Genomic DNA, 24,769 nt, shown 5'->3' with positions numbered 1-24,769 from the left:
TCAGCTCCTCCCTGCCTGTACCTCTCTCCCAACATGTCCGGATGGGGTAAAGGAAGTCTCATCTGTCAAGGCTTGGCTGGCAGAGGCAGCCTCAGAGGGCCTGAGTCCCTGGCTGGGAGGATGGTGGAACTTCCCTGGTGGGTTACCTCGAAGGTGTCCTGCAGGGCTCCAGAGACCCCCACCCCAGCTCCCCTGCCCCCTCACCACCCCTTCTGCCCACCCCACAGCCTCAACTCAAGGTCTCCCTCTCTCACCTCTCCTCATCCCTGTCCACCCCTGCCAGAAAGGAATCAGAAAGTCTGTTCTGTATGAGGGAAATCAGCGGGTCAGAGTCATCTCTCAGACACAGTCACCACCAGGCTGAGCAAAGATCCCCAAGCCTCTGTCTCCTCCCACAGCCCCTCACCCAAGGTTTGTTTTTTTTCTTTTTTGTTTGTGTTTTTTTTTTTGAGAGAGTCTCGCTCTGTTGCCAGGCTGGAGTGCAGTAGTGCAATCTCGGCTCACTGCAGCCTCTGCCTCCGGGGTTCAAGTGATTCTCCTGCCTCAGCCTCCTGAGTAGCTGGGACTACAGGCGTGCGCCACCACGCCCAGCTAATTTTTATATTTTTGGTAGAGTTGGGATTTCACCATGTTGGCCAGGATGGTCTCAATTTCCTGACCTCGTGATCTGCCTGCCTCGGCATCCCAAAGTGCTAGGACTGCAGGCGAGCCACCGCAACTGGCAGCCTTCTTTTCTTTTCTTTTCTTTTCTTTTCTTTTCTTTTCTTTTCTTTTCTTTTTTCTTTACTTTTCTTTTCTTTTCTTTCTTTCTTTCTTTTTCTTTCTTTCTTTTTCCTTCCTTCCTTCTTTCTTTCTCTCTTTCTTTCTCTCTTTTTTTTTTTTTGACAATGTTTTGCTCTTATCACCCAGGCTGGAGTGCAGTGGCACAATCTTGCCTCACTGCAAACTCCACCTCCCAGGTTCCAGTGATTCTCCTGCCTCAGCCTCCCAAGTAGCTGGGATTACAGGTGTGTGCCACCATGCCTGGTTAATTTTTGTATTTTTAGTAGAGGAGGGGTTTCACCATGTTAGCCAGGCTGGACTCAAACTCCCAACCTTAGGTGATCCACCCGCCTTGGCCTCCAAAAGTGCTGGGATTACAAGCATGAGCAACCACACCTGGCCCCGTCAGCCATTTAACTGGTGGGGATTCCCCGGGTGCACCTGAGGCTACTCCAAGTCAAGGGAGGATACTGTCACACACCCCTCTGGACTCCCTCTCTCCCGACCAGGGCTGGCAGCATGTGCAGTGCCTCTGTGAGGTTTGCAAAGACCCATCCCTCCAGCAGATAAAGCCCCCAGGATGAGGGCAGGCAGAGACCACTGTCTATGTGACAAAAGCCCCCTCATTCTCCCGGGGGGAGCCTGGAGAGCAGAAGCTGTGGATTTCAGCCGCCCCTTGGCCAGGGGCTGTGTGCAGACCATCCCCTGCACAACCACAGACACCTACAGGTCTCCACAGTGACCCCTTCAGCACCCCCAAGGCAAGATGAGGTCACAGCACAGGTCTCCAGCCCTGTGGCAGCTCCTTGCCATGCAAAGGGGAGGAGGCCACCTGCAGCCCTGCTGCCTGAGGCAGGGGCATGTACTATGACCACCCAGGAGCACTGGACCCGGAGCATCAGCCCAGGAGCACTCACCCGATGTTGGTAGAGCAGTAACGGACGTGCAGAGCCGGAGAGCCAGCATCAGAATCCAGATCACCAGCATCTCCCGGGGAACGGGCCCCTGGCTGCCCGTCTTCCCTCCTCAGGAGGGACCAAGAAATGAAAGCTTCCCAGGAAGGGATCAGCTATAAAAAGGACCCCAGAGAACTTTGCCTTGAAGCAGGGCAGTGCCTGTCCCAGGGTAGAGGTGAGGTGATGCTGTTGGGTGGGTGGCGCGTGGTGACCACGGGGAGTTGGACAAAGGGCAGCCTGTCCACCCTTCTCCCTTATAAGTCCTGGAACAGTGACCGCCCTGAGCTAGGGTCCCTCTCTTTCAGCGGAAGTCAGAGGCACTTTGGGTGGGGCAGCGCAGGAGGGAGGGACGGAGGCTAGAGGTGTGAGCACACCACTGGTGACAAGAGGTGGGGGCCAAGAAGCACCGGGGAGCGGGTGACCATGGAGGGAGAAGTTCAGAACCGTGGAAGGGGCAGCTGGCAAAAGGCCAGACCAAGTCAAGGACCCTCCACTCCCACCCCCGAGAAGCCCCTCTCTCTTCCAGCCATCCCTCCCCATCCCCCACCTCAACATGGTCCTTGCCAAATGTCCAGGCCTTTCCCTGGGGTCCCCAGTTTCCAGCCCTTCTCCTGGGCGGGGTGCCCACTCACACCTGAGACTTTATGGTCCTGGTCCCCACCCCTGGCCAGACACAGAGGTGACGAAAGGCCATGGCCCGTCCCTGCCCAGGGCAAAGATCACAGGGGCCTCTCCCAAGCCCACACCAAAAGACCCAAGGGGGCACCTTATTTCTGATCACCCTCGACTCCTCAGGCAGGCCTGACTGCCCACAACAGCAGGAACAGAAGGGCCCCGCGCCAGCGTAGACAGGCTCTGCTGTGTGAGTTTGCTATCAGGGTTTGGGGGCCTTGTGGGGAATCAAGATCTTTGGGAAGGCTCAGCTTTACCCATCCTTGCAAAAGGTGGCTGGACCAGGCAGCCCCAGCCCCTGGGCCACCCAACTCCCTGAACCAGCACCAGGGGTCTAATTGCTCCCTAAGCCCCCAGTGTCAAGGTCAGGGCAGTGGTGGGGGTGGGGAGAGCACAGATGACAAAGCCCAAGTGGCTCCTGCCCCGAGTCACTCTCCAACAAAATGGGTCCCCTCAACCTCTGTGTTTTCTATGAGGAACGTCATGGTCCCCAAGGGCTGGCCACAGACCCCCTCCTTCCTCCCTGGGAGACACGAGTGCTCCCACGATCCTCCTACAGCACTGCCTCTGGAAATCCCTGTTCTCCAATCAAATGGAGATCACTAGGGGAGTGAAAAGGAGACAGACAGAGAGCTGCTGCTTTTTACAATAAACTCTATATTGTGCACATGGAGACCTGGAGATGTGCCGACTTCCTGTTCCCAAAGCCGATCTTCCCGGCCAAGGAGATTGAGGATTTCAGGGCTGAGAGTTACCGCAGGAATCGAGTTGACACCAGGGCTAGAGGGGGAAGGAGGGGAAACGGAGGGGATGGGTTTAAAAGGCAGTGGTGAGGTGAGAGGGGAGGGAGATCGAAGGGAATGAGGAGGGAGACTGAGGGGGCTGCCTTTCCTTGGGGACTGGGGAACTCATGGCCTGCCCCCACCCACGGGGCTCCAGGGGTGAGAGAAAGGGGTGGAGAATAAAGAATTGGGCAGCAGGGTGATGGGGGGAACAGCAGCTGGGGTATTTAGGTCAGGGGGAGTCGGGGGCAGAACTGATGAATGGACAGGCTCAGAAGGGGAGAGGATACAAGGAATGAGAGCAAGAGAAACGGGGAATTGGGCAACGGGGTGATGGGGGGAACAGCAGCTGGGGTATCCTAAGATACAGAGGCTATCTATACCTTGCTAGGGACGGGGATGTGAGGAGAGGAGGGAGGATTTAGCGCTAGGGGACTGGGGGGCAGGATGGATGAAGGAACAGGGTCAGAAGGGGAGGACATCTAAGGAATGAGCGCAAGAGACGCAGCAGGGAGTTAGATCAGGAGAGGGCAGGAGATGGGATGGGGCTGTAGGCTGCCTCCAGGTTCAAAGTAAGAAACAGGCAGTAGGAAATTGAGAGAAAATAGGAACCAGGGCCAGAGACCAGGTGAAGGACAGGAGGATTGGAGGATCCCAGAGAGGCAATGGCAGCATGAGGGCTGAGACGGGAGGGCAGAGTAGGACCGAGAATTGACCAAGTCTATGTGGTTTTCACAACAACGGCGTGAGATATCATACAGGAATGTTGTACCCCTTTTGCAGGTGAGGAAACAGGCTCGTTACTGACTTGCCCAAGGTTCCACAGTGGAAGAGCCTGGACATGAACTGCATCTCCAGGTGGGTTTCAGCCAAGTTGGAAAGAGAAGGATGAGATTTGGGGGAACAGTCTCATCTTGCCCAAGAACAGCAGGAGCCTGGGCTGCCCGCGTCCTGGGGCCACCTCTTGAAATGGACGCAATGCAGACTCTTGTGTCCGGAGCAGGGCGGAGCGGGTGGTGAAGGGGCCCCGCGGGGCTCACACTGAGGACGAGGTCATCTCGGGTCTCTTGATGTGCACCTGTCACAGAGTCACAGAGAGGGACGGGAACGTGGAGCCACTGGTTTGGGCTGACAGGGAGGTCACTGCTGATCCGAGCCCAGCCCCCTCCCTGCCCTGGTGGGGGTCGGGGAGGGAATCTGGAATGGAGGCTGGGAGAGTTCCTTGGGGTCCCCTTCTTTAGCCCCTCACCTTCACAGTGGTGTCCACGTTCTCCAAGGCCACATGGAAATTTTTATGCTTGTCTGGAGAGAGAGGAGGGGAGAAAGAGAACGGGAGAGGGAGGGGACGGAAGGGAGAGGGGAACGGAGTAAATGCGAGGAAGGCAGGGAGGGCGTCTGTCCTCGCAGTGGTGACCAGGAAAGCCCCCTCCTGCTTCCTCAGGAGGCAGGACTCACCTGTTCCTTCGTCCTCGAAACCCCAGTTTGAAAAAGTGCCCACGACTTCCTCATCCCAGGTCTCGAACCATTTCCTGTCCTGGTCCCAGGACCTAGGTGGGGCCGCCGCGCGGTCAGAGCCGGCCCCCCTGGGACCCCTTGGCCGCCCTCGCCCTCCAGCCCCGCCTCCCGCGCGCTCACCGGCCTCGGCGCAGGCCGCCGCACCATCCGGAGCGCACCGCCCAGACGCCCAGCGCCAGCAGCAGCAGCAGCAGCAGCGCGGCGCCCGCCGTCAGGCCCCCGACCAGCGCCCTCCAGTGGACGGCCACCTCGCAGCGCGGGCCAGAGAACCAGTGCGTGTCGGTGGAGTAGCAGCTGCGGGAGATCGCAGGGTCAGACCCTCTTCACCTCCGGGCTCGGGGTCCACGAGTGCATCTGGGCCCCGCGGGGGCGGGCGAGGGGGCGGGGCTCCAGCCTAGGGCAGCAGGGGGTTCCACCCTAGGGCAAGCGGTGGAGGGGTTCCACCCTAGACACGGGGCTGGAATCCACCCTAGAACGAGGGGGCGGGGCTGTACTCTAGGTAAGGGGGCGGGATTCCACCCTAGATCAAGAGGGCCGGGCCCCGACCTAGAAGGAGGGGGCAGGGCCCCACCCTAGAACAAGGAGGCGAGGTTCCGCCCTAGAACAAGGGGGCGGGGCCCCACCCTAGAATGAGTGGCCGGGGTCTATCCCAGAACCAGGGGACAGGACTCTACCCCATCAAGGGGGCGGGGCTCCACCTTAGGGCGAGGGAGCAGAGCTCCAGGGCAGGGCTCCGCCGTAGGGCAAAGGGGATGGGCTTGGAGCCGGACTCTGGGGACCAGGCTCCACCGTAGGGCCTGGGGGCGGAGCCGGGGCGATGCATGGGGCGGGGCTTCCTCCTAGAATGAGTGGGCGGGGTCGGCTGATGCTCATGGTGAGAGGGGCCTTACCGACACACGGGACCGCTCCTCTCCAGAACGCACTGGCCCTGGTGACAGTCGATGGCGTTGTCCACGCCCGACGTGCATTTGGTGACACAGCGGAGCCGGGTGGCCTCCACCAAGGGGAAGTAGAACTCCTCATAGCCCGTGGGAGCGGCGCGGCGGCAGATGGCTGGGGGTTGGGGAGGGGGTTGCACAGAGACAAGGACCTCATCCATTCTATTCAGGGGTCTGATAATGGTGCCTCGGAAAATTCGCGAGGTGGGTTCCATTTCCGAGGTGGGGTGCTGTGGGGTAGACCCTGGGATTCGATGAGGGAAGGCCACCCCCAGCACCCTCACCCTCTCCTCGTGGCCCCTGCTGTCCTCAGGTGGAAGCCACTAACCAGCGCCAGGAAGGGCCGCCCTGGGCCACATCATTTGCCTCCCCCAAAGGTCTCTCCCTGCCCCCCGGCTTCAATGGGCAAATGTCCCTCGTGGCAGGGGTCATAGCCACGGGAGACCACTCAACCCTTTACCCCACCCTCACCTTCCGGGATCAGCTCTGTCTTGCTGTTGTTGTTCACCCTGATGGAGTCAGGCTTAAAACACAGGGCTGCGGGAACACAGGCACAGATGGAAAGGGTGCGGCAGGTCAAACGGTTAAGGTCAAGGCATTAGGGCCAGGAAGCAGGATAGGCATAGGGAGGGCAGTGAGGGCTCTCTGTCTGGGGGAGTGTGGAGGAGCCACAAGAGAAGACTCCTGTTGCCTGCCTCATCTCCCCTGAATAATCCGAGGTCTTCAGCCATCGGGAAATGCTGAGCCTGATGATCAGGGGGTCTCTTCCCCAGTACCCAGGTCCTGGGGAGACCCTCCCTAGCCCCACCCTTGACGGCGTTGTGTGTGGACTCATTCCCCTTCTCCCAACCTGCCAGAGGTACCACAAGGCTGGCACCTGAGCCCAGTGGGCCCCTGGCCGAGCTGGAGTGGGCTGGGGTGGCAGTTCAGGCCCTGGCCCCTCCCTCCAGCCTGGGCTCACTCTGGGAGTCCTGGCAGCTGTTCGCATCCTGGCTGGCGTTCTGCAGCACCTCCTTCAGCGCAGTCTTCACCTGCTCATACTCGCTCTCCAGCTGGGTGCTGAAGGGCAGCTCCAGCAGAACCAGGTAGTCCACCACGATGCTGCCATTCCTGAGGGGTCCACGGCCTTAGCGAGTGCCCCAGCCAGGGATACATGGGTACTTGGAGGGGCACCTCCAGAAACAACCCAAAGTGCACCAGAAGGGGGAAGGGAGCAGAGGTCATGAGTTGGGATGCCACGTGCATCCTTTTCAGAAGGGGCTGCCAGCATTCCTGACTTGGTCCGCCTGGGAACGCAGGGCAAGGAATGACTGACATGATTGACTTCCTCTCTTTGTGGGTTTTATAGAGACAAAGTCTTGCTCTGTCACCCAGGCTGGAGTGCAGTGGTATAATTATAGCTCACTGCAGCCTCCAACTCCTGGGCTAAAGTGATCCTTTCTCCTCAGCCTCCCAAGTATCTGGGACTACAGGTGTGCACTACCACGCCTAGCTAATCATTTTATTATTATTACTATTATTATTGTTGTAGAGATGGGTTCTCACTATGTTGCCCAGGCTGGTCTTGAACTGGTTTCAGGTGATCCACCCACCTAGCCTTCCCAAAGTGCTAGGATTGCAAGTGTGAGCCACCACATCTGGCCTGACATTCTCTTTGTGTTGCATCAAGCCATCATCCACCAGGTGCCCCTGGATGCACTCTCTGTCCCTCTCTCTCTTTCTCTCTCTCTCTCTAATGCTGGCCCACTCAGTAGAGCAGGGGCCAGCCAGAGGGGGATGAAGTCACCAATCCAGGCACCACCTTCCCACATGTCCCTGCAACTTCTCTCCTTCCAGTGTGCTGAAGAAGAGAGGTGCCACCCCTCCTCCAGATAAATGGCCCCAGAAAACGATCCGAAAAAATACCCAGGGAGTGATTCCTTATGTACCCCCTCCACCCATCTCTTTATAAAATCTGATGATTACAAAGGAAAGGAATGGGTTTTTTGTGTGCACACATTTCCCCCACCCAACACCGCCTCCACACCCCCAGATGGGTCTCCTACCTCAGGGACAGGATTTCCACACCCTTGAAGGTGAAGCCCCGCATGTCTGCAAAAATCTTCTGCATCTGAAACACCAAGGAGCCCTGGGCTCACGTCCGAACCTGCAGACCTGAGGGCACCCAGACGCCCAACCCCAGCTCCAGGGGAGACCCTTCAATTCCCCTTCCCGGCCAGTGCCATGGCTCACGCCTGTAATCCCAACACTTTGGTAGGACGAGGCAGGCGGATCACGAAGTCACGAGTTCGAGACCAGTCTGGCCAACATAGTGAAACCCTGTCTCTACTAAAAATACAAAACATTAGCCAGGTGTAGTGATGTGCACCTGTAATCCCAGCTGCTTGGGAGGCTGAGGCAAGAGAATCACGTGAACCCAGGAGGCGGAGGTTGCAGTGAGCCAAGATCGCACCATTGCACTCCAGCCAGGATGACAGTGCAAGACTCCATCTCAAAAAAAAAAAAAAAAAATCCCCTCTCTTTGCCCCTTACCTGATTCCAGAAGGTCTTGTTGAAATCCCTGTAGGCCTGGGAAGTGTTGTCATTGAGGTCCGGCGAGAACTGCTGATCCACAGACACTTCCATGCCTACCTCGGTCTCCACTACATCTGCACACAGCATGCATGTCCCCAGTCACTTCTCTGTCTGCTTTTGTCTGAAGCAACCAACACCACCACCACTACCCCAACCCACAGGCTCCTCCTGCTGCTCCCCTCCAAGATCCCTGAGGACCGATGCCCAGAGGCAGGAACAGATGTAGGAATTCCAGGAGGCATTGTGCCTCGGAAGGCTGAGGCAGGAGCATCACTTGAACCCAGGAGGCGGAGGTTGTAGTGAGCCAAAATTGCATCACTGCACTCCAGCCTGGGCCACAGAGCGAGACTCTCTCTCAAGAAAATGAAAAAGAAAGAGAGAGAGAGAGGAGAAAGAAAGGGAAAAAGCATTGTGTGAAGATGAGGGAAAGGAAGGAAGGAATTGTGTGGAAATGACTGAAAGCCGGCAGGAAGACAGCAGTCAGCCTGTGGTCCCTCCTGGCTGCCCCCATAGTAGGTGGATGTCCATGTCCTAATCCCCAGAACTGTGACTAGGCTATACTACGTGGCAAGGGAGGATCAAGGGTGCAGGATGAATTAGATTGCTAATCAGCCTAACTTTTTTTTTTTTATTGTTGAGATAGGGTCTCATTCTGTCATCCAGGCTGGAGTGCAATAGGGGGATCATAGTTCACTGCAGCCTTGACCTCCCAGGCTCAAGTGATCATCCCACCTCAGCCTCCCAAATAACTAGGACCACAGGCATCAGCCACCATGCCCAGGTAATTTTTTAAAATTTTTTGTAGAGATGAGGGTCTTGCTGTGTTGCCCAGGCTGGTCCTGAACTCCTCACCTCAAGCGATACTCCCTCTTCGGCCTTCCAAAGTGCAGGGATTATAAGACAATCAGCTGATTTTTTTTTCTTTTGAGATGGAGTCTCGCTTTCCCTCTGTCATCTATGCTAGTGTGCAGTGGCGAAATCTCGGCTTACTGCAATATCCGCCTCCTGGATTCAAGCGATTTTCCTGCCTCAGCCTCTTGAGTAGTGAGGATTACAGACATCTGCCACCATGCCCAACTAATTTTTGTACTTATAGTAGAGACAGTTTCACCATGTTGACCAGGCTAGTCTTGAACTTCTGACCTCAGGTGATCCTCCCGCCTCAGGCTCCCAAAGTGCTGGGATTACAGGTGTGAGGCACCCCGCCCAGCCTAATCAGCTGATCTTGAGAAAATTGACATAGACTATTTGAGGAGGAGGCAAAGTCATCACAAGGGTCCTTAACAGTGGGAGAAGCAATGGAGGAGGCCAGAGTTCATCAGAGGGAGATGAGGCTATGGGAGAAAGACACAGAGAGATGCAGCCTTGCTGGCTTGGAAGATGGAGCCAGGGGCCCTGGCACAGGCAATGTGGGAGTCTCCAGAAGCTGCAAAGGGCAGAAAAAAAGGATTCTTCCCTGGAGCCTCTGAAAGACAACACAGCCCTGGTGATGCCTTGATTTCAGCCCAGTGACACCCACATCAGAATTCTAATCTACAGAATTCTAACATGGTAATGTCGTGTGGTTCCAGCAGCCAGGTTTGTCTTTGTTGGTCTGGCAGCAGTTGGAAACTGATACAGCTCCAAGCAGCCCAAGTCAGGAGATGGCCTCAGGAGGGTGGGTGGTCCCAGCCACCTCCTAAGGGTGAGGACAGAGAGGAGCATGACACAGGGCAGCAGAGGGCATAGGAGAGATGGCAGGGAGGGAAGGATTGAGCAAATGGCATGGGTGCCTCCAGGCCCCACAGAGGGATAAGTCTGGGGAGAGTCAGTGACACCCTCTGGGAGGAAGTGCAGAAGGCATAGCTCTGGCGACTCACCTAGATCCACCTCTTCCACAGCAAACTCACAACGGGAACCCTGGAAGGTGCTGGGGCACTGGCACTTGAGGCCATCCCACTGACCCCCATTCTGGCATGTGGTCTGGAGCTGACAGCGGTCCCCAGAGAACCCCGGAAGGCAAGCACACTGGCCCTGTTCCCAGGTGCCACCATTGTCACAGGTGCCTGGAAAACACAGGAAGAAAGGAAGTTCAGGATAGAGCCTGACCTCGGTGACACAGGAATTTTGCAGGGGAGGAAAGAACGGAACAGAGAGGCAGAAGGTCCAACCTGCGGTGGTGGTCAACGGGGATTGTGTGGTCATCTGAGAAGTGATGGGAGTTGTCCTGCGCGATGTAAGGGTGGTAGGAGTCTGGGTAGTGGCCACTGGTGTCTCTGAAGTCCTGGTGGTTGGTGGGGAGGGGTGTGTTGACTTGCGTGAAGTCCTCAGGATGGTCGGGAGGCTACTGCTTAGTTTCGTGGTGAGCGGGATGGTAGAGACGCCAGGAAGAGGTGGGGGGATCACAGAGCTGGTGCTCAGCCAGGTCTCACTGGTGGGCATTTGAGTACTTGTGAAAACTGTGTTTGTGGGTACAGTCCCAGTACCAGTGGAACTGGAAGCATTGGGTGTGATGCTGGGCTCACTTTCTGGCGTCATGGAAGAAGTGTCCATATATGTAGTAAGGGTAGTTTGAATACTGATCGAGCTAGGACAGGTGATCATTTCGGTAGTAAAGGGAAACACTGTTAATGGGGTGGTGGGAGGAGAAGGAGCTTCAGTGCTGGAATCCATTTCAACACACGGATCAGTGGGAGAGGCAGGAACTATGGTAATTGTTATAGTTTCTGGACAGGGTGTGGTGGAGGGAAGAGAAATATAAGAAAAGGGGGTTATTTCAGTGAGAGCTGTGGTCAGGGAGAAGCTGGTAGGAGAAGTGCTGGTAGTTGCAGAGGAAGAGAGAGTAGGAAAGGCTGTGATGGAAGAGGAGCCCACATTTTCTGTACTGAAAATGTATGGTGAAGAAGGAACAGAATGAGTGGTAGTAGAGAACACTGGAGTTATGCTGGCAGAAGACGAAGAAGAGGACATGATGATAGTGGGTGTTGAGGACCAGATGATGGTACTAAAAGAAGTCAAGATTGCATTTGTAGATGTACTTCCCCTAGTGAAAGATTCTGTAGTGAACTCACTTGTAGATGTGAGTGAAGTTTGCAATGAGGGAGTAGAAGGAGTTGTTTGAAGGGTGGAGGGATGTGTGCTAGGAACAGGATACTGTGATGTTGACATGATCTTGCTCAAGGCTGTTGATGGAGTAAGAGTATGAAGAGTGGACGTGGAGGAATCCATACTTCCAAAGGTGACAGTAGTAGGTACAGGGGATGTTTGGGTCCCAGTGGCAGAAGTCAGTACAGGAGGGGTCTGTGTTGGGGTTTCAGGCATAACAACAATACTTGTGCTAAAGGAACTAATTGTGGTGTTCTCAGTATTTCTGAGGGTCGTTCTCACAGTGGACACGGTGGGAGAGGTTGTGCCCACAAGGGATGAGATTTCTGTACTTTGGACGGAGGGAGAAGATGAAATGATGTGTGTTGGGGTTGGTAAGCTACTGATATCAGTGGGTATAGAGGGAAGGTCTGTGGTTGTAGTCAATGAAGTGCTGGTGCGCAAAGATAAGGGGGGGAGAGTTCTCAGGGATGTGGTCAGGATGTCTGTACTCAGAGAAGATGGGGATAAAGGTGTGGAAGTCACCCCAGTCTCTGAGGTAGTGAAAGGTGAGGTGATGGCAGTTGTGGATGAGCTGACTGTGGAGTAGATGGTTGAAGAAGTGAAGCTGGGAGTACTGTATGAGGTGGTCTCTGTGGTGATCATTGAAGAAATGAAGCTGGGAGTATTGTGTGAGGTTATTTCGGGGGTGGTGACTGAAGAAGTGAAGTAGGGAGTACTATGTGACCTGGAATCAGTGATGCTGATTGAAGAAGTGAAACTGGGAATACTGTGGGATGTGGTCTTGGTTTTGGTGATTGAAGTAGTGAAGCTGGGAGTACTGTGTAAGGTGGTCTCGTTAGTGGTGATTGAAGAAGTGAAGGGGGGAGTACTGTGTGAGGTGCTCTTTGTGCTGGTGATTGAAGAAGTGAAGCTGGGAGTACTGTAGGATGTGCTTTTGGTGGTGGTGATTGAAAAAGTCAAGCTGTGAGTACTGTGGGGTGTGATCTCGCTGGTGGTGATCAAAGAAGTGAAGGTGGGAGTACTCTGTGAGATTGTCTCAGTGGTGGTGATTGAAGAAGTGAAGCTGGGAGTACGGGGTGAGGTGGTCTCAGTGACAACTGAAGAAGTGAAACCAGGAGTACTGCGTGAGGTGGTCTCGGTGGTGGTGATTGAAGAAATGAAGCCAGGAGTACTGTGTAAGGTTGTCTCGGAGGTGGCAATAGAAGAAGTGAAGCTGGGAGTACTGTGTGAGGTGGTCTCGGTGGTGGTGATCAAAAAAGTAAAGCTGGGAGTACTGTGTGAGGTGGTCTTGGTGGTGGCAATTGAAGAACTGAAGCTGGGAGTACAGTGTGGGATGTTCTCGGTGGTGGTGATGGGAGAAGTCAAGATGGGAGTACTGTGTGAGGTGGTCTCAATGCTGGCGATTGCAGAAGTGAAGCTGCGAATACTGTGTGAGGTGGTCTCAGTGCTGGTGATCAAAGAAGTGAAGCTGGAAGCACTGTGTGAGGTGGTCCCTGTGGTGGCATTCGAAGAAGTGAAGCCAGGAGTACTGTGTGAAGTTGTCTTGGTAGTGGTGATTGAAGAACTTAAGCCGAGGGTAGTGTGTGACGTGGTCTTGGTGGTGACGATCAGAGAAGTCAAGCTGGAAGTACTGTGTGAGGCGGTCTCAGTGCTGGTGATTGCAGAAGTGAACCTGGCAGTACTGTGTGAGGTGGTCTTGGTGGTGGAGATAGAAGAAGTGAAGATGGGAGGACTGTGTGAGGTGGTCTCGGTGGTGGTGATCAAAGAAGTGAAGCTGGGAGTACTGTGTGAGGTGGTCTCGGTGCTAGTGATTGAAGAAGTGAAGCTGGGAGTACTGTCTGAGGTGGTCTCAGTGCTGGTGATTGAAGAAGTGAAGCCGGGAATACTGTGTGACGTGGTCTCAGTAGTGGTGACCACAGAAGTCAAGCTGGGAGTACTGTATGATATGGAATCAGTGGTGGTGATCGAAGAAGTGAAGCTGGGAGTACTATGTGAGGGTGTCGTGATGGTGGCAATCGAAGAAGTGAAGCTGGGAATACTGTGTGAGGTGGTCTCAGTGGTGCTCATTGAAGAGGTGAAGCTGGCAATACTGTTGGACGTGGACTCGGTGATGGTGATCAAAGAAGTGAAGCTGGGAGAACTCTGTGATGTGGTCTTGGTGGTGGTGATTGAAGAAGTGAAGCTGGGAGTACTGTGTGAGGGGGTCTCCTTGGTGGTGATCGAAGAAGTGAAGCTGGGAGTACTACTTGAGGGTGTCTCGATGGTGGCAATCAAAGAAGTGAAGCTGGGAATACTGTGTGAGGTGGTCTCAGTGGTGGTGATTGAAGTAGTGAAGCTGATAGTACTGTGGGATGTGGACTCAGTGATGGTGATTAAAGAAGTGAAGCTGAGAGTACTGTGTGAGGTGGCCCTGGTTGTAGGGATTGAAGAAGTCAAGGTGGAAGTACTGTGGGCTGTGGTCTCAATGGTGGTGATCGAAGAAGGGAAGCTGGGAGTACTGTGGGATGTGGTATCAGTGCTGGTGATCAAAGTGAAGCTGGGAGTAGTGTGTGATATGGTTTCAGTGGCAGTGATCAAAGAATTCAAGTGGGGAGTGCTGTGTGAGATGGTCTCAGGGCTGATGAGCGATGAAGTGAAGCTGGGAGTACTATGTGAGGTGCTCTCAGTGGTGGCCGTCGAAGAAGTGAAGATGGGAGTACTGTGTGAGGTGGTCCCAGTGGTGGCAATCACAGAAGTGGAGCTTGAAGGACTGTGTGAGGTGGACTTGGTGGTTGTGATCAAAGAAGTTAAGCTGGGAGTACTGTGTGAGGGGGTCTCAGTGGTCGTGATCGAAGAAGTTCTGGGAGGACTGTGTGAGATGGTCTCATTGGTGGTGATTGAAGAAGTCAAGCTGGAAGTACGGTGTGACGTGGTCTCCATGGCAGTGATTAAAGAAGTGAAGCTGGGAGTACTGCGTGAGGTGATCTCAGTGGTGGTGTTTGAAGAATTGAATCTGGCAGTACTGTGGGATGTGGACTGGGTGATGGTGATCAAAGAAGTGAAGCTGGGAGAACTCTGTGAGGTGGTCTCGATGGTGGTGATCAAAGAAGTAAAGCTGGGAGAACTGTGTAAGGTGGTCTCGGTGGTGGTGATTGAAGAAGTAAAGCCAGGAGTACTGTGTGACATGGTCTCGGTGGTGGCAATCAAAGAAGTGTAGCTGGGAGTACTGTGTGAGGTTGTCTCGGACGTGGCAATAGAAGGAGTGAAGACGGGAGTACTGTCTGAGGGGGTCTCGGTGGTGGTGATTGAAGAAGTGAAGCTGGGAGTACTGTGTGAGGTGGTCTCAGTGGTGATCGAAGAACTGAAGCTGGGAGTATTATGAGAGGTGGTCTCTGTGGTGGTGATCAAAGAAGTGAAGCCTGGAGTACTGTGTGATATGGTCTCAGTGGTCATGATCGAAGAAGGCAAGCTGGGAGTACTCTGTGAGGGTGTCTTGGTGGTGGCCATCGAAGAAATGTAGCTGGGAGTACTATGTGAGATGATATCAGTGGTGGCAATCGAAGAAGTGAAGCTGGGGGTACTGTGTGAGGTGGTCTCAGTGGTGGTGATTGAAGAAGGAAAACTGGTAGTACTGTGGAATGTGGACTCAGTGATGGTGATTAAAGAAGTGAAGCTGGGAGTACAGTGTGAGGTGGTCCCGGTTGTAGTGATCGAAGATGTCAAGCTAGGAGTACAGTGCGATGTGGTCTCGATGGTACTGATCGAAGAAGTGAGGCTGGGAGTACTGTATGATATGGTCTTGGTGGCGGTGATAAAAGAACTGAAGCTGGGAGTACGGTGTGAAGTGGTCTTGGTGCTGGAAATCTCCGAAGTTAACCGGGGAGTACTGTGTAAGGTGGTCTTGGTGGTGGCGATCACAAAGGTGAATCTGGGAGGACTGGTTGAGGTGGTCTTGGAGGAGGCAATTGAAGAAGAGAAGCCAGGAGTACGGTGTGAAGGGGTCTCAGTGGTGGTGCTTGAAGAAGTGAAGCTGGGAGGACTGTGTGAGGTGGTCTCAGTGGTGGCGATCAAAGAAGTGAAGCCAGGAGTACTGTGTGAGGTGGTCACACTGCTGGTGATCGAATCAGTGAAGCTGGGAGGACTGTGTGAGGTGGTCTCGGTGGTGGTGATCAAAGAAGTGAACCTGTGAGGAAGGTGTGAGGTAGTCTCAGTGGTGGTGATCGAAGAAGTGGAGCCTGGAATACTGTGTGACATGGTCTTAGTGGTGGTGATCGCAGAAGTCAAGCTGGGAGTATTGTGTGATATGGACGGAGTGGTCGTGATTGAAGAAGGGAAGCTGGGAGTACTGTGTGAGAGTGTCCTGGTGATGGCAATCAAAGAAGTGTAGCTGGGAGTACTACGTGAGATGATCGAAGTAGTGAAGGACTTCGAAGTAGTGATCAAAGAAGTGAAGATGGGAGGACTGTGTGACATGGTCTCAGTGGTGGTGATCGCAGAAGTCAACCTGGGAGTACTGTGTGATATGGACTGAGTGGTCGTGATTGAAGAAGGGAAGCTGGGAGTACTGTGTGAGGGTGTCTCGGTGGTGGTGATCAAAGAAGTGTAGCTGGGAGTACTGTGTGAGATTATCTCAGTGGTGGCGATCAAAGAATTGAAGGTGGGCATACTGTATGAGGTGGTCTCAGTGGTGGTGATTGAAGAAGTGAAGCTGGTACTACTGTGGGATGTGGACTCGGTGATGGTGGTTAAAGCAGTAAAGCTGAGAGTACTGTGTGAGGTGGTCCCAGTTGTAGTGATCGAAGAAGTCAAGCTGGAAGTACTGTGGGATGTGGCGTCAATGGTGGTGATCGAAGAAGTGAAGCTGGGAGTACTGTGGGATGCAGTCTCGGTGCTGGTGATCAAAGAAGGGAAGCTGGGAGTACTGTGTGAGGTGCTCTCGGTGGTGGCAATTGAAGAAGTGAAAATGGGAGTACTGCGTGAGATGAACCCTGTGGTGGCGATCGCAGAAGTGAAGCTTGCAGGATTGTGTGAGGTGGACTTGGTGGTGGTGATCAAAGAAGTTAAGCTGGGAGTACTGTGGGATGTGGTCTCCGTGGCAGTGATCAAAGAACTGAAGCTGGGAGTACTGTGTGAGATGGTCTCGGTGCTGGTGATCAATGAAATGAAGCTGGGAGTACTGTGTGAGGTGCTCTTGGTGGTGGCGATTGAAGAAGTGAAAATGGGAGTACTGTGTGAGGTGATCTCTGTGGTGGCGATCACAGAAGTGAAGCCTGGAGGACTGTCTGAGGTGGACTCGGTGGTGGTGATCAAAGATGTGAAGCTGGGATTACTGTGTGAGGGAGTCGCAGTGGTAGTGATCGAAGAAGTGAAGCTGGGAGGACTGTGTGAGGTAGTCTCGGTGGTGGGGATCAAAAAAGTGAAGCCTGGAGGATTGTGTGAGGTGGTCTCAGTGGTGGTGATGGAAGAAATGAAGATGGGAGTACTGTGTGAGGTGGTCTTTGTCATGGCGATCACAGAAGTGAAGCTGGGAGGACTGTGTGAGGTGGACTCGGTGGTGGTGATGAAAGAAGTGAAGCTGGGATTACTGTGTGAGGGGGTTTCGGTGGTAGTCATTGAAGAAGTGAAGCTGGGAGGACTGTGTGAGGTGGTCTCGGTGGTGGGGATCGAAAAAGTGAAGCCTGGAAGACTGTGTAAGGTGGTCTCGGTGGTGGTGATCGAAGAAGTGAAGCTGGGAGTACTGTGTGAGGTGGTCTCTGTGGTGGTGATCGAAGAAGTGAAGATGGGAAGACTGTATGACTGGGACTCAGTGGTGGTGATGCCAGAAGTCAAGCTGGGATCACTGTGAGATGTGCTCTCGATGGTGGTGATCGTAGAAGTGAAGCTGGGAGTAGTGTGTGAGGGTGTCCCAGTGGTGGCGATCAAAGAAGTGTAGCTGGGAGTACTGTGTGAAATGATCTCGGTGGTGGTGATCGAAGAAGTGATGCTGGCAGTACTGTGTGAGATGGTCTCCAGGGTGGTGATTGAAGAAGTGAAGCTGGGAGTACTGTGTGAGGTGGTCTCGGTGGTGGCGATCGAAGTAGTGAAGCTGGGAGTACTGTGTGAGGTGGTCTCGGTGGTGGGGATCAAAAAAGTGAAGCCTGGAGGATTGTGTGAGGTGGTCTCAGTGGTGGTGATGGAAGAAGTGAAGATGGGAGTACTGTGTGAGGTGGTCTTTGTGGTGGCGATCACAGAAGTGAAGCTGGGAGGACTGTGTGAGGTGGACTCGGTGGTGGTGATGAAAGAAGTGAAGCTGGGATTACTGTGTGAGGGGGTTTCGGTGGTAGTCATTGAAGAAGTGATGCTGGGAGGACTGTGTGAGGTGGTCTCCATGGTGGTGATTGAAGAAGTGAAGCTGGGAGTACTGTGTGAGGTGGTCTCGGTGGTGGCGATCGAAGAAGTGAAGACAGGAGTATTGTGTGATGTGGTCTCACTGGTGGCGATCGAAGAAGTGAAGCCAGCAGTACTGTGTGAGGTTGTCTCACTGGTGGTGATCAAAGAACTAAAGCCGAGGGTACTGGATGAGCTGGTCCCAGTGGTGGTGATGAGAGAAGTCAAACTGGGAGTATTCTGTGAAGTGGTCTTGGTGCTGGCAATCGCAGAAGTGAACCTGGGAGTACTGCGTGAGGTGGTCTTGGTGGTGGCGATTGCAGAGGTGAATCTGGGAGGACTGGTTGAGGTGGTCTTGGAGGTGTCAATTGAAGAAGAGAAGGCAGGACTACGTGAAGGGGTCTCAGTGGTGGTGCTGGAGGAAGTGAAGCTGGGAGGACTGTGTGAGGTGGTCTCGGTGGTAGGGATTGAAAAAGTGAAGCCTGGAAGACTCTGTGAGGTGGTCTCGGTGGTGGTGATTGAAGAAGTGAAGATGGGAGGACTGTATGACCTGGTCTCAGTGGTGGTCATTGCAGAAGTCAAGCTGGGATCACTGTGAGATGTGCTCTCGGTGGTGGTGATGGTAGAAGTGAAGCTGGGAGTAGTGTGTGAGGGTGTCCCAGTGGTGACGATCAAAGAAGTGTAGATGGGAGTACTGCGTGAAATGATCTCGGTAGTGGTGATTGAAGAAGTGATGCTGGCAGTACTGTGTGAGGTGGACTCAGTGGTGGTGATTGAAGAAGTGAAGCTGAGAGTACTGTGTGAGGTGCTCTCGGTGGTGGCGATCGAAGAAGTGGAGCCAGGAGTATTGTGTGACGTGGTCTCGCTGGTGGCAATTGAAGAAGTGAAGCCGGCAGTACTGTGTGAGGTTGTCTCAGTGGTGGCGATCGAAGAACTAAAGCCGAGGCTACTGGGTGAGCTGGTCCCAGTGGTGGCGATGAGAGAAGTCAAACTGGGAGTACTCTGTGAAGTGGTCTTGGTGCTGGCAATCGCAGAAGTGAACCTGGGAGTACTGTGTGACATCATCCCTTTGGTGGTGATCGCAGAAGTGAAGCTTGGAGGATTGTGTGGGGTGGACTTTGTGGTGGTGATCAAAGAACTTAAGCTGGAAGAACTCTGTGAGGTTCTCTCTGTCGTGGTGATCAAAGAACTGAAGCTGGAAGTACTGTGTGAGATGGTCTCGGTGCTGGTGATCGATGAAGTGAAGCTGGGAGTACTGTGTGAGATGGTCTCAGTGGTGGCGATCGAAGAAGTGAAAATGGGAGTACTGTGTGAGGTGATCCCTGTGGTGGCGATCGCAGAAGTGAAGCCCAGAGGACTGTGTGAGGTGGACTCGGTGGTGGTGATCAAAGATGTGAAGCTGGGATTACTGTGTGAGGGGGTCTCAGCGGTAGTGATCGAAGAATTGAAGCTGGGAGGACTGTGTGAAGGGGTCTCGGTGGTGGTGCTTGAGGAAGTGAAGCTGGGAGGACTGTGTGAGGTGGTCTCGGTGCAGGTGATCGAAGCAGTGAAGCTGGGAGTACTGTGCGAGGTGGTCTCGGTGGTGGTGATCAAAGAAGAGAACCTGGGAGGAAGATGTGAGGTAGTCTCGCTGGTGGTGATCAAAGAAGCGAAGCCTGGAATGCTGTGTGACGTGCTCTTAGTGGTGGTGATCGCAGAAGTCAACCTGGGAGTCCTGTGTGATGTGGTCTCAGTGGTCGTGATTGAAAAAGGGAAGCTGGGAGTACTGTGTGAGGGTGTCTCAGTGGTGGCAATCGAAGAAGTGTAGCTGGGGGTACTATGTGATATAATCTCAGTGGTGGTGATTGAAGAAGTGAAGCTGGGAGTACTGTGTGAGGTGGTCTCAGTGGTGGTGATTGAAGTAGTGAAGCTGGTAGTACTGTGGGATGTGGACTCGGTGATTGTGGTTAAAGAAGTGAAGCTGGGAGTACTGCGTGAGGTGGTCCCAGTTGTAGTGATTGAAGAAGTCAAGCTGGAAATACTGTGGGATGTGGCCTCAATGGTGGTGGCCAAAGAAGTGAAGCTGGGAGTATTGTGGGATGTGGTCTCAGTGGTGGTGATCGAAGAAGGGAAAATGGGAGTACTGTGTGAGGTGATCCCTTTGGTGGTGATCGCAGAAGTGAAGCTCAGAGGATTGTGTGGGGTGGACTTTGTGGTGGTGATCAAAGAACTTGAGCTGGAAGAACTCTGTGAGGTTGTCTCCGTGGTGGTGATCAAAGCACTGAAGCTGGAAGTACTGTGTGAGATAGTCCTGGTGCTGGTGATCGATGAAGTGAAGCTGGGAGTACTGTGTGAGATGGTCTCAGTGGTGGCGATCGAAGAAGTGAAAATGGGAGTACTGTGTGAGGTGATCTCTGTGGTGGCGATCGCAGAAGTGAAGCCCGGAGGACTGTGTGAGGTGGACTCGGTGGTGGTGATCAAAGATGTGAAGCTGGGATTACTGTGTGAGGGGGTCTCAGTGGTAGTGATCGAAGAAATGAAACTGGGAGGACTGTGTGAGGTAGTCTCGGTGGTGGGGATCAAAAAAGTGAAGCCTGGAGGATTGTGTGAGGTGGTCTCGGTGGTGGTGATGGAAGAAGTGAAAATGGGAGTACTGTGTGAGGTGGTCTTTGTGGTGGCGATCACAGAAGTGAAGCTGGGAGGACTGTGTGAGGTGGACTCGGTGGTGGTGATGAAAGAAGTGAAGCTGGGATTACTGTGTGAGGGGGTTTCGGTGGTAGTCATTGAAGAAGTGATGCTGGGAGGACTGTGTGAGGTGGTCTCCATGGTGGTGATTGAAGAAGTGAAGCTGGGAGTACTGTGTGAGGTGGTCTCGGTGGTGGCGATCGAAGAAGTGAAGCCAGGAGTATTGTGTGATGTGGTCTCGCTGGTGGCGATCGAAGAAGTGAAGCCGGCAGTACTGTGTGAGGTTGTCTCAGTGGTGGCGATTGAAGAACTAAAGCCGAGGGTATTATGTGAGCTGGTCCCAGTGGTGGCGATGAGAGAAGTCAAACTGGGAGTATTCTGTGAAGTGGTCTTGGTGCTGGCAATTGCAGAAGTGAACCTGGGAGTACTGCGTGAGGTGGTCTTGGTGGTGGCGATCACAGAGGTGAATCTGGGAGGACTGGTTGAGGTGGTCTTGGAGGTGTCAATTGAAGAAGAGAAGGCAGGAGGACTACGTGAAGGGGTCTCAGTGGTGGTGCTGGAGGAAGTGAAGCTGGGAGGACTGTGTGAGGTGGTCTCGGTGGTGGGGATCGAAAAAGTGAAGCCTGGAAGACTCTGTGAGGTGGTCTCGGTGGTGGTGATCGAAGTAGTGAAGCTGGGAGTACTGTGTGAGGTGGTCTCTGTTGTGGTGATCAAAGAAGTGAAGATGGGAGGACTGTATGACTGGGTCTCAGTGGTGGTGATGTCAGAAGTCAAGCTGGGATCACTGTGAGATGTGCTCTCGGTGGTGGTGGTGATGGTAGAAGTGAAGCTGGGAGTAGTGTGTGAGGGTGTCCCAGTGGTGGCGATCGAAGAAGTGTAGATGGGAGTACTGCGTGAAATGATCTCGGTGGTGGTGATCGAAGAAGTGATTCTGGAAGTACTTTGTGAGGTGGATTCAGTGGTGGTGATTGAAGAAGTGAAGCTGGGAGTACTGTGTGAGGTGGTCTCAGTGGTGGCGATCGAAGAAGTGGAGCCAGGAGTATTGTGTGACGTGGTCTCGCTGGTGGCGATCGAAGAAGTGAAGCCGGCAGTACTGTGTGAGGTTGTCTCAGTGGTGGCGATCGAAGAACTAAAGCCGAGGCTACTGGGTGAGCTGGTCCCAGTGGTGGCGATGAGAGAAGTCAAACTGGGAGTACTCTGTGAAGTGGTCTTGGTGCTGGCAATCGCAGAAGTGAACCTGGGAGTATTGTGTGACGTCATCCCTTTGGTAGTGATAGCAGAAGTGAAGCTCAGAGGATTGTGTGGGGTGGACTTTGTGGTGGTGATCAAAGAACTTAAGCTGGAAGAACTCTGTGAGGTTCTCTCCATGGTGGTGATCAAAGAACTGAAGCTGGAAGTACTGTGTGAGATGGTCTCGGTGCTGGTGATCGAAGAAGTGAAGCTGGGAGTACTGTGTGAGATGGTCTCAGTGGTGGCGATCGAAGAAGTGAAAATGGGAGTACTGTGTGAGGTGATCCCTGTGGTGGCGATCGCAGAAGTGAAGCCCAGAGGACTGTGTGAGGTGGACTCGGTGGTGGTGATCAAAGATGTGAAGCTGGGATTACTGTGTGAGGGGGTCTCAGCGGTAGTGATCGAAGAATTGAAGCTGGGAGGACTGTGTGAAGGGGTCTCGGTGGTGGTGCTTGAGGAAGTGAAGCTGGGAGGACTGTGTGAGGTGGTCTCGGTGCAGGTGATCGAAGCAGTGAAGCTGGGAGTACTGTGCGAGGTGGTCTCGGTGGTGGTGATCAAAGAAGAGAACCTGGGAGGAAGGTGTGAGGTAGTCTCGCTGGTGGTGATCAAAGAAGCGAAGCCTGGAATGCTGTGTGACGTGCTCTTAGTGGTGGTGATCGCAGAAGTCAACCTGGGAGTCCTGTGTGATGTGGTCTCAGTGGTCGTGATTGAAAAAGGGAAGCTGGGAGTACTGTGTGAGGGTGTCTCAGTGGTGGCAATCGAAGAAGTGTAGCTGGGGGTACTATGTGATATAATCTCAGTGGTGGTGATTGAAGAAGTGAAGCTGGGAGTACTGTGTGAGGTGGTCTCAGTGGTGGTGATTGAAGTAGTGAAGCTGGTAGTACTGTGGGATGTGGACTCGGTGATTGTGGTTAAAGAAGTGAAGCTGGGAGTACTGCGTGAGGTGGTCCCAGTTGTAGTGATTGAAGAAGTCAAGCTGGAAATACTGTGGGATGTGGCCTCAATGGTGGTGGCCAAAGAAGTGAAGCTGGGAGTATTGTGGGATGTGGTCTCAGTGGTGGTGATCGAAGAAGGGAAAATGGGAGTACTGTGTGAGGTGATCCCTTTGGTGGTGATCGCAGAAGTGAAGCTCAGAGGATTGTGTGGGGTGGACTTTGTGGTGGTGATCAAAGAACTTGAGCTGGAAGAACTCTGTGAGGTTGTCTCCGTGGTGGTGATCAAAGCACTGAAGCTGGAAGTACTGTGTGAGATAGTCCTGGTGCTGGTGATCGATGAAGTGAAGCTGGGAGTACTGTGTGAGATGGTCTCAGTGGTGGCGATCGAAGAAGTGAAAATGGGAGTACTGTGTGAGGTGATCTCTGTGGTGGCGATCGCAGAAGTGAAGCCCGGAGGACTGTGTGAGGTGGACTCGGTGGTGGTGATCAAAGATGTGAAGCTGGGATTACTGTGTGAGGGGGTCTCAGTGGTAGTGATCGAAGAAATGAAACTGGGAGGACTGTGTGAGGTAGTCTCGGTGGTGGGGATCAAAAAAGTGAAGCCTGGAGGATTGTGTGAGGTGGTCTCGGTGGTGGTGATGGAAGAAGTGAAAATGGGAGTACTGTGTGAGGTGGTCTTTGTGGTGGCGATCACAGAAGTGAAGCTGGGAGGACTGTGTGAGGTGGACTCGGTGGTGGTGATGAAAGAAGTGAAGCTGGGATTACTGTGTGAGGGGGTTTCGGTGGTAGTCATTGAAGAAGTGATGCTGGGAGGACTGTGTGAGGTGGTCTCCATGGTGGTGATTGAAGAAGTGAAGCTGGGAGTACTGTGTGAGGTGGTCTCGGTGGTGGCGATCGAAGAAGTGAAGCCAGGAGTATTGTGTGATGTGGTCTCGCTGGTGGCGATCGAAGAAGTGAAGCCGGCAGTACTGTGTGAGGTTGTCTCAGTGGTGGCGATTGAAGAACTAAAGCCGAGGGTATTATGTGAGCTGGTCCCAGTGGTGGCGATGAGAGAAGTCAAACTGGGAGTATTCTGTGAAGTGGTCTTGGTGCTGGCAATTGCAGAAGTGAACCTGGGAGTACTGCGTGAGGTGGTCTTGGTGGTGGCGATCACAGAGGTGAATCTGGGAGGACTGGTTGAGGTGGTCTTGGAGGTGTCAATTGAAGAAGAGAAGGCAGGAGGACTACGTGAAGGGGTCTCAGTGGTGGTGCTGGAGGAAGTGAAGCTGGGAGGACTGTGTGAGGTGGTCTCGGTGGTGGGGATCGAAAAAGTGAAGCCTGGAAGACTCTGTGAGGTGGTCTCGGTGGTGGTGATCGAAGTAGTGAAGCTGGGAGTACTGTGTGAGGTGGTCTCTGTTGTGGTGATCAAAGAAGTGAAGATGGGAGGACTGTATGACTGGGTCTCAGTGGTGGTGATGTCAGAAGTCAAGCTGGGATCACTGTGAGATGTGCTCTCGGTGGTGGTGGTGATGGTAGAAGTGAAGCTGGGAGTAGTGTGTGAGGGTGTCCCAGTGGTGGCGATCGAAGAAGTGTAGATGGGAGTACTGCGTGAAATGATCTCGGTGGTGGTGATCGAAGAAGTGATTCTGGAAGTACTTTGTGAGGTGGATTCAGTGGTGGTGATTGAAGAAGTGAAGCTGGGAGTACTGTGTGAGGTGGTCTCAGTGGTGGCGATCGAAGAAGTGGAGCCAGGAGTATTGTGTGACGTGGTCTCGCTGGTGGCGATCGAAGAAGTGAAGCCGGCAGTACTGTGTGAGGTTGTCTCAGTGGTGGCGATCGAAGAACTAAAGCCGAGGCTACTGGGTGAGCTGGTCCCAGTGGTGGCGATGAGAGAAGTCAAACTGGGAGTACTCTGTGAAGTGGTCTTGGTGCTGGCAATCGCAGAAGTGAACCTGGGAGTATTGTGTGACGTCATCCCTTTGGTAGTGATAGCAGAAGTGAAGCTCAGAGGATTGTGTGGGGTGGACTTTGTGGTGGTGATCAAAGAACTTAAGCTGGAAGAACTCTGTGAGGTTCTCTCCATGGTGGTGATCAAAGAACTGAAGCTGGAAGTACTGTGTGAGATGGTCTCGGTGCTGGTGATCGAAGAAGTGAAGCTGGGAGTACTGTGTGAGATGGTCTCAGTGGTGGCGATCGAAGAAGTGAAAATGGGAGTACTGTGTGAGGTGATCCCTGTGGTGGCGATCGCAGAAGTGAAGCCCAGAGGACTGTGTGAGGTGGACTCGGTGGTGGTGATCAAAGATGTGAAGCTGGGATTACTGTGTGAGGCG

At 53.6% G+C, this 24,769-nt stretch overlaps 2 protein-coding genes across 2 annotated transcripts in view; both read right to left on the bottom strand.

The window, feature by feature from the left end:
* Nucleotides 1–1,749, bottom strand: part of MUC12 (mucin 12, cell surface associated) — a 44,910-nt gene extending 43,161 nt beyond the window's left edge. Inside the window, 1 exon segment of the mRNA XM_055294505.2 lies at nucleotides 1,680–1,749. Within this exon segment, the coding sequence (XP_055150480.1) occupies nucleotides 1,680–1,749 (70 nt within the window).
* Nucleotides 1,750–3,061: 1,312 nt separating this feature from the next.
* On the bottom strand, nucleotides 3,062–24,414 carry LOC129490675 (mucin-3B-like). The gene is made up of 22 exons (XM_055294504.2): nucleotides 24,098–24,414; nucleotides 23,780–24,046; nucleotides 22,271–23,473; nucleotides 21,884–22,084; nucleotides 20,816–21,322; nucleotides 19,337–20,611; nucleotides 15,770–19,234; nucleotides 14,838–15,091; nucleotides 14,558–14,684; nucleotides 12,918–13,696; nucleotides 12,408–12,779; nucleotides 10,350–11,915; nucleotides 10,059–10,244; nucleotides 8,158–8,273; nucleotides 7,671–7,735; nucleotides 6,587–6,735; nucleotides 6,097–6,162; nucleotides 5,578–5,740; nucleotides 4,808–4,981; nucleotides 4,628–4,719; nucleotides 4,422–4,474; nucleotides 3,062–4,250 (listed from the first exon to the last, which is right to left on the bottom strand). Exons 1-22 carry the CDS (start codon nucleotides 24,412–24,414, stop codon nucleotides 4,209–4,211), a joined length of 11,439 nt encoding a protein of 3,812 aa, XP_055150479.2. The 3' UTR covers nucleotides 3,062–4,208.
* Nucleotides 24,415–24,769: the final 355 nt, after the last annotated feature.

This window comes from Symphalangus syndactylus, chromosome 9 (assembly GCF_028878055.3).
Source record: "Symphalangus syndactylus isolate Jambi chromosome 9, NHGRI_mSymSyn1-v2.1_pri, whole genome shotgun sequence".
Classification (NCBI taxonomy): Eukaryota; Metazoa; Chordata; class Mammalia; order Primates; family Hylobatidae; genus Symphalangus; species Symphalangus syndactylus.
This window is presented reverse-complemented; position numbering and strand designations above follow the sequence as displayed.

What these genes read in the sequence shown, in the direction of transcription:
- LOC129490675 (XM_055294504.2), bottom strand. Translation starts at nt 24,414, where the DNA reads ATGACGTCACACAATACTCCCAGGTTCACTTCTGCGATTGCCAGCACC. An exon ending in TCTTCAATCACCACCACCGA is followed by an intron (nt 13,697 to 14,557) that starts GACCCCCTCAGA and finishes CCCTACAACCAG; the next exon opens with GGCCACCTCACACAGTACTC. An exon ending in CACTGAGACCGCCTCACACA is followed by an intron (nt 12,780 to 12,917) that starts GTACTTCCAGCT and finishes ATGCCACCACAG; the next exon opens with GGACCACCTCACACAGTGCT.